The 21,922-nt window shown below is 47.4% G+C and overlaps 1 protein-coding gene across 1 annotated transcript; it reads right to left on the bottom strand.

Moving 5' to 3' along the window:
- Positions 1-16,514: 16,514 nt before the first annotated feature.
- On the bottom strand, positions 16,515-17,900 carry LOC119093089 (carbonic anhydrase). The gene has a single exon (XM_037215978.1). The coding sequence runs from the start codon at positions 17,831-17,833 to the stop codon at positions 16,952-16,954; it is 882 nt and encodes a 293-aa protein (XP_037071873.1). The 5' UTR covers positions 17,834-17,900; the 3' UTR covers positions 16,515-16,951.
- Positions 17,901-21,922: the final 4,022 nt, after the last annotated feature.

Consider the following 21,922-nt stretch of genomic DNA (forward strand, 5'->3'; position numbering starts at 1 on the left):
GAAATCTTTCTGCGTTATTTCTACGGCCATCACTTCGTTTTAAGTAAAAACTGCCCTGCGGAAGCATGTATGTTAACATACATGATGCCAATTTTTTTCTGCGCCTTCTTTTAAACAACGTTTATAGTCCGAAGTCTTTTACACATCAATCCTCAGGAAAACCACAGCCTGCACTTTGCTTGCTGCGAAATAATTGAGTGTAAACTGCCCCGTCCCACGACGACGTTTATACCAGTGGTACCTTATTTGGTGCCATGGTACTCCCCAGGCACATTCTCCTGAAGTTGCGCCATAACTAAAATAGACAAGGAGTGGGACACATCGCTTATCGTTAGGCTTATTTTGGTATCTCGTAAAGTGAACTCTGATGTTTATTTCTTTCGCCAATATTCACCAATTTGTGATGCTACGTTTGCGTATTTGGTCCCATGGCAGCCATGGGTTTAATCCCTGTTTGTCCTATTTTTGATCAATTCAGATTTGACACCATTTTAGGTCTCTGTTTAGTGTGTAAATCCTGCGTGAAGAGGAATACTCTCTCTTATTCGAATCGATTTCGAGATGTAAACCGCACCCCCCTGTCTGAATATACTGAAGGTATTCAGGTATCTTCACCATCTGTTGATCACATCTCGTTAAGCCGAATATACGCTTGGAAATGTATAACCCGTGCAGACTTAGAACTTGAGTCCCAATCGAAGGACCATTTACGATAACCCAGTCACCATCGACGAACTTTCCATTTAACGTACGAGGGCTTCAGAGTCCGTCGGACAACAGACGTGCTTGGGGAAGATCCGGTTTGGGCAAATCCGGTTCAGCAGGTAGCAGATCCAGTCGGTGTGTCAACTAACAACTGCCATATCAACCCATTTGTTGACCAAATCCACACCGCTTTTCATATATCACGCAGCGGCTAGATGCTCTTCGGTTAGGCATTGACGCCTTAGTTCTGACCCTGCCTACCCTGCTTTCTTTCGGAGCAGTTTCTCCATGTTAGCGGAAGCAGAGGCGGATATAAAATAAAGACCAAACGCTGCGTTTGTTATGGAGACCGAGTCAAGTTTGGTAGGATGCCAATGGTATGGGCTGTTAGGAAGAAACAAGTGCTTTTTCTTACCTACCCTAACTTTAAACAGGTCACCAAGAGTGCTCTCACCGACATCTGCGCAGCACAAAGAAACAGGTGTTAAAGGTACGATTTCAGCTTCAGTCTGTGTGCACATCGATGGATGATGCACTCAATGACTAATAAAGCCAACAGCAGTTGAAACGCAACAAATGCACCTTCTTACTAAATGCAAAATACAGGCCATTGCGCCCCTCAAAGTCCCATTACATTGTCAAACACCACAACAAAGCAGCCATATCGGCTCAACTCCTAAAACGATAGGATGACGATAAAGTTAACTCAAATATAGACGTCCAGTGCCAGCCTCTGAGTTATCACAAACTTTGCAAACAGCAGCTTTTAGTATTAATTCCGTGGAAATTTTTGCCACGCATCTGGTCCAGGAATTGGTCGCTTCATTCGGACATGCTCGTGGACAGATTGCATCGCTCTATTGCAACATGCACATAATGCACGGAGAACAACCCCGTGTGTGTAACGTGTGGAGAGTGGACGTCAAGCGAAGCCCTCGACCAGAGGAGAGATGGACCCTGAAACCGCCAACAGTTTGAGCACGTACTTTTCTGGTCAGTGCACCGCTGTGTTCTCAGGGTGTACTTGGATTTAGGGGTGCCTTTGATGAAAATGTCATCGCAGTACGCATTTTTAATAGCTAATTTACAGTCCGTCACCTGACATTACAGTCACAGTCCGCCACCTGACAGTTCCACAGCAGCGCGCTTATGATGCACTCCCATGCATCCTGATCGCTGCTGCACCATTATCCTTAAAGCGTCGAGGATGTGCTATCCACACGTTTTTCAGGAACAGGTCATTACGCCTGTTAACGAATTTCAGCAATTTGTTTCAAGATCGCAAGTCTGTTTTTCTTCGTCAGCGTCGGTCACTGGCTCCTGCGCGCTGTCTGCACAGATTGGTCAGTTCCTTTTCATGGCTGTCACCGTGTGTGCGTGTTGTGGTTGCACTTGTGATTAGAACAACTAACAGTAAAGCACAACAATACGCTCCAATTTGTCCCCGTGTGTAGTGACATTGAAGGGCTGCAAAGCCTGGCAGAGTCGCATGGCCAGCCAGCCAGAACATGGCGTGCACTGGTTAAATTTCTTCTCCTTTTGGGGCATCGTATGCTGTTTTTCTTCATCCTCTCGTTGCTTAGGGCCACAGTGTACAACTGCGTAATAGGTAAATACTATTGTTCGTCTGACCGGCACTAAAATTGTGGACTTCTCGGCAATTTCAACCTCGGACGTTTAGAGATCGCCTCACTGCTCCGCCGACAGATCTAATGAAGGCTCCACTTTTCAGAGCCTTACTGCTGTTATATAGATGATGTGCCATAGAGACATAACGTTATTCGCGGGGTTTGGTATGGCCGGAAATTTTGTGTAGCCTATGAAGGTCTGCAGCTCGATTTTCTTATGAGGCTCACATTATCATTGCCTGGTTGATGAACGATATATTTGCGCACAGAGCGGCCGCTAAATGCGGTCCTGCACAGCCGTAGAATGGAGAGAAAAACAACACACGATGCATAAAATTCACGGCCATGAATCAAAATATCCGTGAGTATTCAGCCCTCTACAAAGTTCCTTGGTAGCACAGTCGCTCTCTGGGGGCAGGCTACAGCGGTGCCTATAGTACTTAAAACCTGGGAAAAGTGGAACAAGCGCCCTTGATTACGGCTCCGTCGGCATAACATTCTCCGTTTATAAGGTCATGGAAAGGACGGTGAATGTGAGCTTTCATAGATTTTAGAACGCCAGACCTTTCTTACCAACAAACAGTGTAGATTCCGTAAGCAGAGAAGCACGACTGGCCACAACTCTTGATACCGCAGTGCGGACCGGGCTTCTGAACCAATGTCACACTGGCCGCTAAAAGCTTTCCATGCCTCGTGGAAAAATGATTTCTTATAAAACTTTGCTGCTGTGGCATCTGCAGACACATGGGAAAGTTTTATAGACCTTCTTGACTGACCTATTTCTTCAGGTGTTGGCTGGTTCTTTTCACTCTGACAGGAATCAGCAGGAAAACGGTGTACCTCAGGGCAGTGTATTAAGGGTTATTACTTTCGTAGTCATGGTAATGATACACGTGACGCACTTCCACATGGAATCAGCAGTCATTTGTTCGTAGGTGGCTTTGATATTTGGTACAGTTCATCGACCACTCGCACGATGGAGCGACAGCTACAGATGGCTGTTACTTGTCTGGAGAAGTGGAACATTCTCAACGGATTCCGGTTTTCCACATCGAAGACAACCGCACCTCATTTCTGCCGCCGTCGCCGTCATTGTCCTGAAATGGAGATCAGGCTGCATGGACAAGCCGTCACCACTTAGATTCCCGTGAAATTCTTGGTGTACGATTTGACCGACGCGCTACATACCGAGAGGGCATATAAAATGTTCACGTTAAATGTTTAAAATCCCTTACAGCGAGTGTTCCACATTTGTACGGGGGTTTGAACTGAAGAAGTCATCTTGAAGATCATTTGGTGTAGCTCACAACCCTGCCCCTGCTGAAACCTAAATCCTTCTAATTTCTAAGCTACACGCCCGCTAAGATGTGCAGACGATTTCGGGCGACCTTTTGCAAGGTCACTCAGGCATCTATGAATCCATAAAAACGTCATTCAGTTCCTGCCCCTCCACTTTCCATGCGTTGATCAAGGCCAAACAAAGATATATTTGTCGAGTCATTCATATCTAGCGTTCGTGATCACGATTTTCACGCATAACGACCGTTAGTTGATTCATAATGACCGTCAGTTGATTCATAGCGACCGTTGGTTGATTCATAATGACTGTTAGTTGATTCACGATCAATGATGTGCCAAGTACGATGACGTAAGCAAACAGTAAGGTATTGATGGACACATTTACTAAACGGAGAAAGGGTGCTGTCTAGGGCAGCCTTTTCGACTTAAGAGTATACTCGTACTTATAAGTGGGCTTATTTCATCACATATGATGCTTGCTTCAATATCTTCAAATGTATCACGCTCCCTTTAGCAGGTTACGGTGCGTGGGACGTACACTATACGGTGCCTGTAGGAAGACGCTCTTATTTTTGCACCATTTCCTCGTTTCCCCAAAGCTTGACTACGGCTGCTTTATCTATAACGGTACATCAGACCCGACCAATCGTAGCTTGAACACGGTGCACCTCGCCGCACTGCGCGCTATCACAGGATCATTTTCGAACATCGCCCATAGAAAGCGTGCTGTTGGAGGGCTACCAGCCGCCGCAAGCACCGCGAAGGCAGATGCTGGGACTGCACTAAACTCGCAAGTTAGTGCAGTTTCCAGATCATCCCACCAACAAAATGATGTTTTCGGGTGGCGTACAAGGCTCTTTCAGTTGCTACAATAAACTTCCCCCTTCTTTGTACGAATGCGAGAATTTATAGACACGACCGGCTTGAACCTACGATGTGTCTTCAGATCTAAATCCATGAAGACTGTTTTTTGTGAGCTTGCATGGCCAAAAGTGCATGTTTCGTTATCCAACATGCAAAAGCAAAGCGTTCCCGCGACGGGACTTGAAAACACAGCCTTGGAGCACATAGCCTCCTTGGACTGATACCTGGCGACACATACGGATGGTTCTAAGATGGATGCAGGTGTAAGATTCGCTTTTGTACGTGGTTCCGCAGCACGCTCCTTAACGCTGCGTGTGCACACGTCGACTTTCCCTTCCGAGCTTAAAGCCATCATCAAAGTTATCTGTTTTGTAGGGTGGACGATATCGATTTACATTTGATTCTTCCGGCTTCGCGTCTTACCGCACTGGATCGAGCAGGAAAAACGGTCGCACCGTGTTGCATCCCGAGTCACGTCGCGATCTGCGGAAATGATCTTACCGACGCGGCAGCAAAGCGCGCTACAACTGGGACAGGCAATCCTGTAAGATCGCTTCCAGGTCAAAACATGTATTACGCAGAGTCGTCCTTTATGCAGAAGCGATAGCTATATCACTGGGACTCGCTGAGTGCCAACAAGCTAACGTCAGTAAAACTCTGATTGAACCATTACAGTCGTGTTTCCGCAGCAACAGGAGGAAGCTGCCCTTTGCCACTACGCATAGGTCACGCATATGCTACGCACCGCCACCTCTTATTGGATGGCTAAAGAACGCTCCGCAGTCGATGCTGTGGCCCGCTGACAGAGGATCACGCGCTCGTCGCTTGCCGCCACCTAACAGCAATGCGAGTCCAGCTTTTCGGACACAACGCCCACAGTCGCACACTATGCTACTTTTTAGGATATTATTAGCATGCTGTGTAGTCTCCCAAGGCGTTCGAGTTTCTTTCCGTCCTCCATTTTCCATTCACTTTTCACCATGACGCCATGCTTGAACCTCAAGACATTGCAGAGTGACCCGTTTGATAAACCTGTTTGATTTGCGGCCCCGCCTAAGCTGATAATCGTGGACACTGCATGACCCCCTGTAGCCGACGCGCCTGAAAACCCCAAATCATGATATCAGGTCGGCGACCTCGCAAGGTACAATTGATTTGTTGCGCCAAAAGATCCGCCATCGAATTGCTCACGGCTCTGCAAAGTTTGACGCGGCTACGCCGTGCCTTTTGGAACTTGATCTAAAAACTTTCCACGGGAGGGAGTCAAACTGACACCCCAGGGCCCGTCCTAAGACTGATATAAAATCGAAGGCTTATGTCAAAATCCTGCTAATCTTTGAGGGGCCGAAGACATCATAGACAAGTGTCTTTGGGGCGTCAGAGAAAGGTGATGGTGGTAAAGTGCTTAAATCACTTTGCATTGTGAAGTACAAATCCGTTAAGTCTAAACAAACAACAAAAAGTTTTGACAAGTGCATTAGGCGCCACCGCGTTCAGCCTAGCCAACGTAAGCACATTTAGTTTAAGTGTGTGTGTGCGTGTGGTTTAGGTTTAGTTGTGTCGTGTTCTTTCGTTTTTGAGTAGTTACTAAGGTGTTTCTAGGAAAAATTAATAACACTTCGGGCTTTCCACAACACTTCTGCGCCCCTTTTGCATTTGGCCAAAAAATAGGCTATGTTAGGTAAAAGATAGGAGCGTGCTATTTTTTTAGAGAAATGAGCACGTGCATGAATGAGCTGTGCTCACCCGTCCCCACTGCCTAAATGATTTGCTGATATAATGACATGCAATGGATTAATTACGTGCTGTAATACCTCAGTAGGTTCAAAATGTTGGCAAGATCATAATGAAGTAGCAAACTGCCTTTGAACACCCTTGCAGCATGGCTGCTAGTATTTCTTTCAGTTTGCCGACATGGCTACCATGTCATGCTCAAACACAAACCTAAAGATAGAGGCAGGTATCAATATATCACATTTTGTTGGGAGTCACCAGATTTACAGAATGCCAAAACAATGTTCTCTCTCAGAAGTACAAATCTCGCACGCCCACTTCCCATCACATCAAGATCAATACGAGGCACTGGCACGCACCACCAGTGATCACACCTATTTCAAGCGTCTGATTAACACTCTAATGTCAAATAAGTGTGAACTCACACTGGCACAACCCACAGGACTATCAAATTGCAGGTTTTCTCGCAATGTCCTCACTGGTTTTTGGTCATAATACCGCATTTCACCACGACCTCCCATCAAAACAATGTCCCAACGGCGTTCATGGCAATACAACTCACGAGTTTGTACTTTTAGGGTACAATTTGTGTGTTCAATATTTAAATTTGTCCTACAATGCGTGCTGAATATTAAGTAGAATACATATATATATATATATATATATATATATATATATATATATATATATATATATAGATGCATATATATTCACATATATGTATATATATATATATGCATATATATACATATATGTGAATATATATGCATCTATATATATATATATATATATATATATATATATATACAATTACCGTAATATTTCCCTAATTTCATAATGCCTTTCTAGCCCATAAACCAGCGCAATGTTCTTTGCTGCGGTACACAACACGCCAACCGAGCTGTCCCTGAGAAATACATCTGTAGAAGAAGAAAAAAACGTCAGCAGGAGAAAAGAGTCAGATTTGCAGTCGCATCTTCTGTTTTATAGCATTCGGGAGAGTGCCGTTTTTTCGGTGCTGTCCCTTTTTTGCAGACAGTGGCGTTCTCTTGTTATAGCATTGACCTATGGTCTACAGATAAAAAGAGATGATCCGTTGACGAAGAGTGCCGCACAACCCGAAAATGCTCACGCTTACGTTCGCGACACGCATTTAGCAGCGAAATCTTTGCTAGCAGCCAATCGCCTTCCGTGGATTGCATCATACGTGCCGCATCATCGCTATTGCGAATGTATCAGCGGCCAGGCTGTTTTGACCATAAGCAGAATACAGCCTGTAATATGATGACATTATATGACGTTTCTATGACGACATCGATGCCAGATGACTTTGGAATAGTTTCCCAATAAACTTTTCGTACTTTTGCGGGCGTATAACTCAGGAACCATAGGGCTTTGGGTCCTAAAAAGGGAATGGCCGTGAACGGCATCAAAAGGTTCTCAAAAAGGCTATTTCAGGTGAAAATCCCATGCAAAGACGGAACATTGTTAGATAGTGCAACGCATATGAAAATCACAAAAAGCTTAAAGAATAAAAAACGTACAAAAAAGCGCTAGGTCCAGAACGTGTGAATGCAGGTGTGAGCTGATCAGTCAAGAGATCGTCAGTCTGAAAGGAGAACTAGGGACGGTGAGGAGCGTATGTGGAGAAGTTGGGAATGACAATGTAATATCTGAAGGAAGAACAGCAGATTTTCAAGATAGACAGGATTGTATAAATTGTATTAGAATGAGAAGTTGGCGAAGGTGTCAATGGAGTGCGGGGAGCTAGAGTCAGATTTTAGCTGTGCTCGATGAGCTCAAGAACCTAAAGTTAAGGCAGGACGGGAGTGAGAAGGTTAGGCTATATATGGGTCACGTGATACAGGTTAGGCAGAACAGGCTTAAAGAGAATAGGCCAGATGTAGGTCAGGATGGTAGTAAGGAGGAGCACTCCACTCACACGGATGAACGATAGCAGGTAGCACAGAGAAAAGGATCTAGGCCTCCACGGGTAAATGCAAGAAGTGTATCTGTGCATACTAGGAGCAGTTTTGAGACACTGCTGAATGATCACAGGGGTGAGGCAGGTTCAAGTAAAAGTGATGGTGAAGGAGAGGTTGTAGTAAAAGGGAACTCTCGAGCTAGACATCTCAATAGGGCTTTTTTGTAAAGGAAGGAAGGAAAGGATGGAGTTGCCTCACTAAGCCTGGAGCCAACGTCAAGGAGCTAGTGCCAGTGGTAGTGCAGGGCGTTAGCGAAAACCATGTCAGTGCAGTCATTGTATAACTCGGAGTCAATAATATAGGGCAGGAAAATAGTGAGGACGTGATTCAGGATTATAGGACCCTTTTGGCCACTAAACAGCATAGTGGAGGTAGGAAGGTAATAACAGGAATTCTTCCCAAGATCGGAGCATCTCGTGAGCTGAGTTCCAGGGCGCTGGTGGTCAACACTGGAGTAGGGAAATTTAGCAAAACGTTTTGCAAATTTTCCCTTCTCCAGATTTGCCTCACATTTGTTGATGAGTGTGACAGGTTTTTCAATCGTAAAGGACCTCTATCAGAGAGATGGACTACGTTTCATTGAAAAGGGTGTACACGTCCTGAGTAGGGTGTACGAACATGTTCTTCAGGGAGCTAGCTTCTGGAGATGGGAGGGTGAACATAGATCATCTAGGTGATGTAAGTTAAAATTTGTTCGACAGTGAGCTAAAAAGAAGTTCAACATCCCAGGTTGAACGCAGATTTTGACCACTTGTCCAATGGCCACAAATATATATTCGCTTGTTTTGAAGTAAATTTTCTTCAGCAGATGATGTGCGAACCCACTAGAGGAGATGAGGTTTCTGATCTTGTTATGACTAGTGAGGAGAGGTTGGTAGATGCGTTGACAGTAGGTGGGACACTGGGAAATAGTGGCCATTATATTTTAAGGTTTTCAACGTGTCTAGGTTATTCAGGTAAGGTTAATCGTACTCTTATTCCGAGTTTTGTTAGATTTGAAGAACGTACAGACTTTCTCGCTAGCATTCAGTGGAAAGATATTCTAACTGGTCTCACTGCACATCAGATGTGGGAAGCATTCAAGGATAGTTTAAAAAAGTACAGAAAAATTTCATTACCTTTAGAAAAAATAGGAGAAAATAGTTCTAGAAAGCCTGACATGGCAGCCATGGCTGGCACAGGCGGTGCATAATTTGCTGGTAATGAAGAAGAAGGCATATGATAGGCAAAAGGCGCAGAACACAGAAAGCAACAAGGGAGCATGTAGGATTGCAACAAAAATCTTAAGCAGGAAATCAGGGTAGTCAAAAATTTATCAGAAATACACCTAGCAGGCACTTGCTCTGGTGACGTTAAAAAATGTTTTAGTTACTACAAATTCAAACCTGAGGGATCCTCTGCCGGCCCCCTCGAGGAAGATGAAAAGTCCTCAGTGGAGGACACGAACATGTATGACAGGGATGCTCTTAGTAGGCAGTTTTCTTCAGTTTTTGCAAAGGAGACTATGTATGATCTCTATGAAAATAGGCAAGATCTGACTGAGAGCCGTATTGCAGATTTGATGTTGGCCGAGGGTATGGGAGGGGAAAACTTGAAGAAAATGAAGGTTAATAGGGTGGCCGGACCTGACCAGATATATGGATGAGCGTTAAATGAATGGGCTAGTGCGTAGCTTGGCTTCTTATGATAATATATAACATATCATTGAGTTTCGCAGAAGTACCCGAGGACTGGCGCAATGCCGATGTAGTAGCGATTTTTAAGAAGGGGACCAAAAAAAATTGTCAGCAAGTACAGGCTCGTGAGTCTAACCTCACTAGCATGGAGGATCTTCGAGAAATTCGTTTAGGCTAGCACTGAGCCACACTAAGAAAGGCATCAATGGATCACTCACACAATCACACAATGGATGGTCAACATGGTTTCTTTCTTTGTAGGCTCTGTTTGACAAATGTTCTAGAGTTTGTGGAGCATGTTACTGGTCGTATAGATAAAAGCAATGGTTTAGATGTTGTCTGTCTAGATTTTAGCGAGGCGTGTAGTAAGATGTCACGCTGACGCCTCATATATCAATTAAAATTGCATGGCGTTGAGGGAAAAATCCTTGGCTGGTTAAGGGCTTGGCTGCTAGGTAGGACACAAAGAGAGGTGGTCAATAGTACAAATGGCATTGTATTACCTGCTGGGATCTTTGCTTGGCCAGCCGTGTTTGTTGTTAGTTCCATCTGCCAGGTCACCTCATCAGTGTCGCCTGCATATTGTCCATCCCTTTCGACGAGCATAATCAAATAGCCACAACCATTGTTCTCATTGCACGTCTTACCTTGCGTTTAAGCCTCGGAAGACTTGGTGGCCCAGCGCCACATAGCCTGCCTTTGGGAGGCAGCGCCTACCCGCCCACCCCATGGCTCATGACTCCAGTACCAGCGCTAGCTTCACTGGCAGAGGAAGCGTGAGTTGCTTGTCTGATTGTGTGCATGCTTCCGACTCCTTTCGCTTACGCTATCATGAATCACGTGACCTATCATATTCATCCGCCATGTTACTGCCTCTTTACAGCATTGTGTGACAGGCTGATCTTACTGTGACAAATGTTAACACTCTACAAGGCACATAGCGCGGGGGTAGAAAAAGCCAGCAGTACACAACTTGTGTACACGGAATGCTCAAATCTATAAATAAAGTTATAAAAGTCCAAGACAGCTCACCGTAGAGGCACGGTGACATGTACCGTCAGGGCATTGCCACTAGCAGAAAGTTGTGGACGATATTGGGTGCAGTGCGTGCCAGGAGCACTGCCACTGTACTGCTGGTGCAATCATTACCATCGTGGGACACAGGGTGATGTATCATGCATCCTCAGCGGGGTGGTGCTCGGTTGCTGCTGTTAAGAATCTCCGGTATTTTTGTCGTACTTTTCAGCGTTTTGCCCGCAGTCACAACCGAGCTCATGTCGCACACGCGTGGTAGTGGAGAACGCCTTCGGCACACTGAAGCGCCGGTTCCCGTGCCTGCATATGGGTCTCCGCATGCGGCGCATCGAAGACAGCGTGCGGGTCTTACGGTATATAACAACACATATAGGGCGTGGGTCATAGCTTGTCAACAATCACCACTGCGTTCGTTTACTGTTCAATCACCACTGCGTGCTCAGCTAGGCACATTGTGTCATACCAAGATACTAGGACGCGCGTTAAGAGTTTAAAAAATTTATGCCCGCATTTTCATCGCCGCTGTTTGCCACGTGTTGTCTGCTGCTGTTGTCTGTCGTCACGCAACAGACAGCAGTTTGCTAAATGGCGTTGTACATTTTGTCACTTGTGTTATGTTGCTGATCGTGATGTGCTCAGCTGAGCAAATTTTGTTAACCGAAGTACTGGTACCTTTAGAATTTTATAACATATGCAAGCTCATGCATGAAATTTGCAACATGGAGCTTTGATGAAGGAAATTTTACAATAGGTCAGCAGCCTGACGGTTCAAACCACCCTGTGATACGCATCTTGAATGTGTTGTGTCCTCGTGGGAACTGTCCCGTTTATTTTGCTCTTGTTTCGTGGTTACGGGTTTGAGGCACCGCCATGAGACGTGGTATAGCGGTTGGTTTCAGCGACGTTGTCATGCCTTGGCCGTTGGCCGACCGATGGTCGGTGCCGACCGACCACCATCCGTGTTGGCAGCGACCACACAAGGGCGCTGAACCACCCTGGAAGGATTTTATCGTGCTGCGCGCCGCAATTGGACGACGGCAGCGCACATCACGTAGCAATAAGACAACGGCAGCGTGCATCACGTAGCAATTGAATGCGCGCCGTCCGGCGCGCGGTGGTGCGCGGTCATCATTCGTGTGACGTATTGGCGAGCAACCGCATGGTGCGCCTGGTGCGGCTGATGGCAACTCCGCCGCTGATTCGGCGGCGTATATTGAAATATCTATTAAGCTAAATGCTATAAAAAATTCGAGGTGCTGTCCGCCGCACTTGGGGTGGATTACGGACCATGCGCAGGCACTAAGTCGCCAGCAGGTCCGGTCACCCAAGTAGATCGGTAAATCAGCATCAGCTTTCAAACTAGTATATCGCCAAGTGCATGGGTGGAGTTGCGCAACGTGAGTTGGAAAGTTTGTGATGAACAGCGAAAATGACTCACCCACTACCCGAAATACAGTCACACAGCCTGCTTTTTTCTGGGTTCGGGCTTATTTCTTGTCGACGTTGTAATGGTCAGAACCATGTTATATGCAGTTAATACGATGAGGTGTCCAAAGTTTGGGTTCGCACGAGGACTAGCTTACATTCTCATTACTTGGAGCATAGTTTCGCGATGTAGGTTGGTTGGGAGAGTGGGAACGCTGAACAATACATGAGACGAAACCTCTCTCAGGAATACAAGGCATGAACTCCATTCGGGGAGGGAGATTTAGCACGAATTGAGATGGAGAGGAGGAGGGAGTCCCAGCTTAGCAAGGAACCACACACCAGCTCGTTCGGCTAGAGTTGCAGGTAAATTTTGTGACAAAAAGGCGTGTTTTATCCGTTGTCGGCATCTCTGAGCCCGTGCCACACAGAGGCCCTCACATTTGCCCCGAAATATGTCAACCAGCGGGCTACTCCACACAAGCGGGCTACGTACCATCAATTATCTCGTTAAGTTGGGTTTCGGGTTTCTAAACATGGGTTGAAAGTAAAATTGCGACCAAAGCCGGAAGAGGGGCCAAACTCATCCACTGGCCCCGCAATACCTGTTTTGTATCCAGGGGCGTGCGCAAAGTTGAACAATACTTGGGGAAACGACCAAAAAACTTAACTCAGAATGAAGCGAACCGCAGGCACAGCAAATTGTGTGCGTCTTAAAGCAGCATCGCATGATCTTGATCATCCTATTGCTACATGTCTATGTGGAAACATTGTTCATGGCCAAATAGGTCACGCGGCACTACTCGGCTATGTAAGGCATTCCACGACAAACTATTCGCTGCGCGCCGCTTCCCCGCCGTCCTTGAGACGTTCGGCCTCTACGCAGCGTACACTGTTCGGCCTCTACGCGGCGGTGCACGGTCGCGCAAAGCCACCCAATCATCAGCGCTCGAATCGGGCCATTGGCTGAGCGTTGGTATTCAGTAATCGGTTAGTCAGAGCGCTCCTCGAACAAGAGCAGCAGAGTACTACCATCGTCGCCTGTTTGTGTCAGGGAGATTTATGTCCATGTATGCAGGCACCCCCAGGTCAGATTCAGCAGCGTACACAACATTGCCATCATGCACAGAGGTCATGACCACACAGCAATGTCTGAAAAAGGCAAAGTTAAGCGATTTCAAAATTTTATTTGGTCTTACCAGATATGTTTGACATGTAAGTTTTGCAGCACAACGATTGATTCCTTCACATTGATGAATGACTGAATGCAAATCATTACCTCAGTGTGGAGCGGCTCAGCATTGGTGTAACCCACACTCACACATTTGCATGCTGACTGCAATGTGTGCAGACCAATGAACTGTTCGTTCACAGGACATGCTTACTCACTGATGCAAAGTGTGAAGTACTTGTATGTTGGTCAAAATGTCCACTACACATTGGCCATTGAGGAATTTTATGCAATTCCTGTCATGAATACACTCACATCTGTGCATGACATGGTTAACCAGCATGGTAATGACAAAACCCACTCAGCTGTGGAGCTACGCTCAGACTCAGATGCTCTTGTCTGTGGCCAGGGGGTGATAGCAGGCAGCTGCATTAGTTGCGAAGCTGATATGACAAATAAAGAGTGGTCATTTCTAAGTGAGGCCATATGTCAGCAGTTCAGATAACCCCTGAAAATGAACATATGCTCTTACATGCAGATACTCTTGTTATACATGTCAATGACTTTGATTCATCACTTACATCTTAAGGAACAACAAAAACAGAAGCAAATGACTTGCAGTGCATCAAAAAGTACATCATTCATGAATTAACAACCGACTCATATGGCATTCGCCAAAGGTCCGCATTCCCGTGATATGTCCTTGATAACTGTCATGCAATTAACCCATCCATGGTGACAATCAATGCGAGCCGCTACTGTAACTGCTCACGTCTTTCATGAGGCCCATGAGCATGAAAGCTCCTCCTTCTCCGCAGACGACTCGGAGTGCTTCATGTTGGTTACTTCTTAACAATGTAAAACAAAAAGCAATCTACACCGGAAAACGAGCCCCGCTGCTCAATGGCGCCGGTTTGCAATGGCGACCGTTACGGCGACATACATTGCACTCATAATTGGTAGGTTCTTGATGACCATCGGCAGCAAGCATTACGGGTTAATACTCTTCACCAAAAACAGATTGGAATATATGACACAATTATTAAAAATGATTGAAACACCAAACATTACAATTTTAGATAAACAAGTCTTACTGAGCCTCCTATTATTCAAGGCACTATTGTTCTAGGATGTGCGTCGGCATGACAGCTGTCTGCTCTTTGGGCCAAAAAAGGAACGTCAACCGGAGAAGAAAAAAAAAACAGATTTTACGTCGCATCTTCTGTTTTATAGTATTGGTGAGAGTGCCGGCCTTTTTTTCGGTGCCGTACTTTTTTGCGGACAGTGACGTTCTTTTTTATAACACCGGGGGAATATTACCGGTCCCGGTCAAGGACTGAAGAGCCATTCCACCCCATCGCGAAATGTCTTCTGGCTGTCATACTGGCGACACGGGGCGGGATCTCCTGGTTAATCCGGAGGCCATTAGAAATATATATCATATCACATTGTTCCTCTCCCTGACACGGGAGGCCTTCTGACCCGCTCAGCTCACCCCGGATCAGCACAGGAAGACTCATTGATGCAACAACATCCCTGATCGCCGTAGATGGTCCAATAATTGTCACATAGACTTCAGTTCCATGTCATGCCTTTTCTATGTTTCTCAAAGATATTGAAGACCCCTGAACGTGGATTGTAGATGAAAGAGGGTCCCAAATTTGTATGAACATGACTAATTCATGTTCGTCTTAAAATGTTCAAGATTCAGCCAGAATTAACTATCGATTAAAAAACTCTGCAGTACGGTTTTGAACATGCGCGCTCGTGAGTCATAGCAACAACAGCCCCGACGCCCGGCGTTGTAGACTCCATAGGCCGTGCGGCGTTGGCCCGTGGCTGACATTGAGCGATGGCCAATAAGCAAACAAAAAAGATGGCGCATGTTGAGAAAGATGACTGATGAGCCAGGCAAATTGGCATACATGTTTAATGCGATGCAAAATTGAGCTAAACGCAACCTTAATCCGAAAAGTGGGACGGGGACAGTTATCACTGCAGCCCCCCAACCTTGAAAAGTGGAGGGGGGGGGGGGGGGGAAGACATGGCCTCCTGTCCCCCTCCGCTGTTCATACACCCATACTTCGAATGCTCTTGTGGATTTAGATATAAGCAGCCGGAGGGGTCTCGTGTGCTTTCCACTTATACCTGAAAAGCAAGCAAGGGAATCAAGACGTTCATCTTTGATGAATAAAAGAAACTGCTCCGGTAGTCCGATTAGATGCCGACCTACTTGAAGGCATGCATCACTGTCATCTGGGTGAGTTGCATCAAACTTTTGAAATGTTCACTGTACTATTCGCTAGTTTCTTAGACAAATGGCTGCGCATAGCAGCTCAGTAGTGCAGTCTTGGCTACACAGCGAATATTGCCCTGGCAGCACATGTTCGGCTGGCCTTCATAAGCCCTAGAGTTTTTAGTAGAAGCCGCCGCCTGTCATAAATTCGCATGCTTCGAACGCACCAGAATCCACTAAATCCCAAGTAGCTCGCACATTGACTTAAAAACCCCAACCACTAACATGATGTCACTCGCGCCGCGCGTCGCCATCTTCACGGATGTCCCGCTGACTCCCGAGATGTTAAAACGTTTTGCAAGCCCAGAAGTCGACAAGTGTGACGTCATACCTTCGCGTCACGAATCCATCATGGCGGTCCGACCAATCATGGAGCAGGATTTCAACCACTGGTAGCACGGTAGCTTAGATGAATCGCGGCCCTAATGGTTAATTGTTTGTGACAAAACTGCATAATGTCCAACTAAATTAGTAAATTTTCATCCTCAGACATGTTTCGTCACCATGTAACTTTCAACTTGTTCTAGAATGCTTCTTAAAAGAACTCGTAGAAATAGTCAAAGTATATCAATTTTTACTGGACCGATGGTATAAGCCATGACACCGTTAGGAAGGTATTTCGGCTGCGTTGCCTTCTCGTATCATGGTTGACCTCGTACTCATGCTTTGATGACGAACATCGCATAGACCTACGAAACAGGTGCTCTGTTTTATTTATTATTACAAGCATTTATGCAACGGTGCACACACATACGGCTATATGATGACCGGGGATGATCGTTTAAATAATGCCTGGGACGCACGCCCCGGGAATTTATATACAAGTAAATATGTTACGTCACACAATCACACACAAGGATCATGAAACTCATACATTAGCTGGACATCGTAATGGTATGCCGAACAGCCATACGCATACACACGTGTTCGCGGCGCATTTATTCGTCAAAATCGCATGACTGCGTCGGTGGTGGGTGCCTGACACCAGCCAGTAACGGCGCTTTTGATCCCGACACCAGCCAGTAACGGCGCCTTTGGTCCTGACACCAGCCAGTGACGGCGCCTTTGATGCCGTCCCAATGGGTGATAGCTGCCGACCTGGCGCCATGCTGTGCTGGCCCCAGACATCGCGTCTAGGGCGGACTGATGTTCTCTGTGACCAATCGTCCCTTGCTGAGCTGGATGGGCCGCCGGTTCCTGATCAGCTTTATGTTGAACGTCTCGTCCTGGAAGATCTCGGCGTATAGCTGGATGATAAACTCCTGCTCCAGCAACATCTCGGTGGACGAGACCAGCCACAGCACCACTGGATTGCAGGGTGGCTCCGTCAAGCTACCGTAGTAGCTGTAGTACCGCGCCAGTGCGGTCTGCATCATCACCATCATCGGCGTAAGGTCAGCGTTGATGTGGATGGTGCTGTTGATGGCGGCCAGTTCCTCAAGGATTAAATCGATCTCGAATGTGGGGAACATGGGATGAGTGGCAGGCAGGTTCCAGGCGCCATTGAGCGGCACCGCCACAATCACCAGCCCGCCCGGGTGCTTCCTGGCCTCTTCGTACGTGTCGTACTTGTTGCTGGCAAACACCATCTGCGCCTCGGCATCGAAGAACTTGCCGTCGATAGTGTGCTCGGAACCATGGTCACCCTGGCCTTCTCCCCAGTGGAAGACCATCTCCAGGAACCTGTAGGTGCCGAAAGTCGGCTTGCTGGGAAAGGAGAGCTGCATGAGCGGTGCGGTTAAGTTCTCCGGCCGGAAGAAGAGCTTGATGTTGCGGCCAGTGTTCATGCCCTTGATCTCGCCGTTCTGCAAGCCTGGCGCAAAGTCCACCTTGACGCGCTCAGTCTCTGGCCCGCGGCTGCTGGGCGTTGGCACCACGTCAATGGGCGATTGTAGTGGGCCATCACACAGCGGGAAGTAGGTCTTCCAGGCCATCGGATCTTCGTAGTTCCAGAGCTCCAGCGGCGCGTCGGCGTGCAGCTGCAGCAGCTGCAGAACGAGCGCCCACGCCAGCATCTTGGCGCCTGTGGGGCTGGGTCCGCTGGGGGCTGCGTCCACTCGTCACTGCACCTCGGTCGTGGTCTCGAGCGGACCAACTGACGGACCGGCCGCCCAACCCCCCTCCTTTATGGACTGATGGCTGTGATTGTCCGCCGCGTCACGCTATGTCACGTGATCAGCCGTTTTCCTCCGATCCTAAACCAGCGCGCCGAAAACCAACCACCGGGCATTTTAACCTTTTTCGGACGGCATGGTGGGGCCGGTGCCTTTGGATCCGGAGTCCAGAGTGAGCCGTCCGAGCCGGTGAGACATCGGAGCTGCTCCGGATCCAGACATGTCCTAAGGAGGGACACTGTTGCGGATGGATGTGGATACGGACGAGCTGACACACCCTGATATGGATGGGCTGGCACACCCTGATCTCGATGGGCTGACACACCCTGATGTCGATGGGCTGACACACCCTGATGTAAATGGGCTGGCACACCCTGATCTCGATGGGCTGACACACCCTGATATGGATGGGCTGACACACCCTGATGTGGATGGGCTGACACACCCTGATGGGGATGGGCTGACACGCCCTGATGTGGATGGGCTGGCACACCCTGATGTGGATGGGCTGACACGCCCTGATGTGGATGGGCTGCCACGCCCTGATGTCGATGGGCTGACACACCCTGATGTCGATGGGCTGACACACCCTGATGGGGATGAGCTGACACGCCCTGATGTGGATGGGCTGGCACACCCTGATGTGGATGGGCTGCCACACCCTGATATGGTTGGGCTGACTGGCGCAGGGTCCAGTACATACAAAGTACAAAGTACTACCAGTACAAACAATCACTGTGAGTATGACAGGAGAGAAGATTGGCGTCTTGAGCGCGACGTGAAACATCGGGGTAGGTACTCGTGCTTATTCCTGATGCGACATGCATGACTGGCAAGTACCGTTTTCGGTGCCGGCAAAACTTATTTATAGCACATAAGCGCAGACGCATATAGACGGTGGGTAAAAGCGGCGATGTGTTACTTGTGTTGCCTCTCTTAAATAGGAAACAATTGTCATGTATTCAGGCGCACGTACGCTGCACTTGCTGCCTAAATTCTAGCATAATCTGCATCACATGAAATATAAAACGATTTGCCAAAATATATTTATTGTATGTCTGCCATCCACATGTACTCACCGGTTTGATGGTATTCGGCAAGATATCCTGGTGACACACACTTGACCAACTTGCAGCATGTGCAACGGTGTCAATACGCAGGCTAATGTAGCCAGGTACCTTTGGAAATCCGTACCCATGGGTCTGATCAAGAGAGTGCGCAGTATTTCGCAATGGGGAGGCTCAACGTAGCACGCGGAAAAATCACTGAAGACCCGGAGTACTGCTCAAATGTATGGCATAACATCAAAACGGCTTTTTCCATTTTTCTGTTTTGATCTGTCCGCTTATACTTTTGGTTTTTAATCGTCATTCGTCATTCGGGCACATATTACTGCTCGTTACAAATCTGACGCTGAGGGGGCGAGGCAAATGTCCTTGAGGGCTGATATGTAAATATGGCACTGAATCTGATGAATGCCTTGAATCGCCCGCCTTTCATCGGAGTTTAGGAGGCGGGAGTTCACGTTTGTAGTTTTCTGTTAATTTCGTGAATTCGCATGGCTTGAAACCGCTTGGCTATGGGTCTGGCCATAGGTGGCACTGTCAGTAGATAAAACTGATCCACTGGTAATGGTATACGGCATTGGTGGCTGTGACCTCAGCGGCGCAAAAGGCCAACGTGGCTCTGTACTTTGCATGGGCCCTCTCCCCCGGTTTAGGCACCAGCTCGCTGTACGCGTTTGAGACCTGAGGGGTATCAGAAACGGAGGCGCTGGCCCTATTCCCGGTTTATGGCTGACGCACCTATGAGTCGGACAGTGTTGAGGCCGCTAGTGAGCTATCGGGTTGAGAACAACATGTATTGAAGCTGGCATATACATTTGCCTACCGTACGGCTGATGCTGCGTCATTATTTTTAAGATTTCAACAGCGTTGAGCATGCTTATGCTTTGACTTATCACTCCATCTATCTTTATCCACAAGAAAACATAAGGGAGAGTGGGAGTGCGAGCGTTAGCGCGAACACGAATGAGAGTAAGAGTGCAAGCTTAAGTGCGAGAGAGAGAGAGAGAAAGAGAGAGAGAGAGAGAGAGAGAGAGAGAGAGAGAGAGATAGAGAGAGAGAGAGAGAGAGAGAGAGAGAGAGAGGGAGAGAGAGAGAGAGAGAGAGAGAGAGAGAGAGAGAGAGAGAGAGAGAGAGAGAGAGAGAGAGAGAGAGAGAGAGAGAGAGAGAGAGAGAGAGAGAGAGAGAGAGAGAGAGAGAGAGAGAGAGAGAGAGAGAGAGAGAGAGAGAGAGAGAGAGAGAGAGAGAGAGAGAGAGAGAGAGAGAAACACTCTCAACCTTGCGAGATCTGAATCCAGGCGTATACGGTTTGAGCATGTGCTGTGAAGCTGCATCTAGCTCACTCAGGAATTCATTGAGGAGAGAAAATTCGCTTGGCTGCCCGCAATTTAACCCTGATTGAGAGGCTAAGGAGCCAAAACAACGAAACTCAAAGATCGAAGGAGTCGCACTTGATGAGATTTAAAACCAATGGTTAAGCCATTCCACTGTTTCGTTGCGGCGTGTGATCAAAAACGATATGAATAACACATATCGCAAATATGATGTCGGCACAAATGCGAAAAAGAAATGGCCTGCAAAGATAAGATTTCCATGAGGTATGAGACGGCGGGGCAGTGGTAGTATGAGACGGCGGAGCAGTGGTAGTATGAGACGGCGGAGCAGTGGTTGTATGAGACGGCGGAGCAGTGGTTGTATGAGACGGCGGAGCAGTGGTAGAAAGAGACGGCGGAGCAGTGGTTGTTTCGACCACGGATCGTGTGTCACGCGCTTTTGTTGCGTTCTCACCATGTCTAAGCTATGATGGTCGCTGGGGAAGCTACATATTGAGCCGATATGCGGTATGTTGAAGATGTCCGCTTAAGCTGAACAGCAGGCAGCCGCGGTTATTGTCCACATGCTGGAAGGTTAATATCTATTGTATTTATCCGTACCCGGTGGTATCTTTCCACAGGTCACTTTGTTTTCGTAACGGCAGTCTGCGTTTCGTCGCATGGTTGCAGTGAACACCCGCTTCAACGCCCATGCTTGACCACACGTGGTACTCCTTGTGTCACCAGAGAAGCTGAGATGAGGGAGAGATAGGTATTCAGAGGAACGACGCACCTTCAACCGTATTTTGTAAACTGCATATGACTTTCCTGTCACTTGGCGTTTCATGCTACTGGCTAAAGCTTCAAAGTCTTTTGATGCCAACAGTGCAAAAAACTTGGAACCGTGAGAACAGCTTTTGACTTCAGACGCAACAAATATGGGCGTTCTTTTTGCGACACCCTGTATCTCAGCTGGCAGTGATGACAGCCAAAAACCCAAGATCGAGTAAACCTTCTCAAGACCATGTGATGTCAACCACAGATGAACCGGTTGGCACTTGTGTGATCTTGAAGGGGGCGCAAGAAAATTTTGGGCTTTGCTTACCATGGAGACGAACCCTTCCACCCGAACGTGGTTGTTTTTCACTGGAGACATGCCATCGTACTTTCTTTTTTCAGAGCAGAGAGCCCCAGCCAGCTGAGCCACGGCCGGACGATCCCGAACCTGCTGAGCTCCGGACGAAGAAACCCGAGCCCGCTGGGTTCCACACGGAGAAACCCGAGCCTTGCTGAATTCCGGCCGGACAATCCCGATCTGCTGAACCCCGGCTCAATTGGAATGGTTCGCTCTGTTCGGTGTCGATGACCGAGAATGCTGTTGTACTTTGGTCTCCTGATCCTTAGGCAGCTTGTCCCATATGTGTACTCTTGCTCTTCTGCTGTGCGTGTTACTTCCGCGTCCGTTGTTTGGTTTACAGTTTCTGTTTATGCTGGCCTCAGGATTTTTGAATATTGGTCGTGACATACGCTTGGCAGCGCGATTTGCTTCATGTTTTCCGCATAGTTGGATTACTTCCTTTTTTCCTTAATAATACGCCTACAAAATTCTACGG

The sequence above is a fragment of the Pollicipes pollicipes genome, unplaced genomic scaffold, assembly GCF_011947565.3.
Source record: "Pollicipes pollicipes isolate AB1234 unplaced genomic scaffold, Ppol_2.1 Scaffold_4002;HRSCAF=4701_pilon_pilon_pilon, whole genome shotgun sequence".
Lineage (NCBI taxonomy): Eukaryota > Metazoa > Arthropoda > Thecostraca > Pollicipedomorpha > Pollicipedidae > Pollicipes > Pollicipes pollicipes.

Bases quoted from the DNA above. Each gene is read 5' to 3' on its own strand.
- LOC119093089 (XM_037215978.1), bottom strand. From the start codon at position 17,833: ATGCTGGCGTGGGCGCTCGTTCTGCAGCTGCTGCAGCTGCACGCCGAC.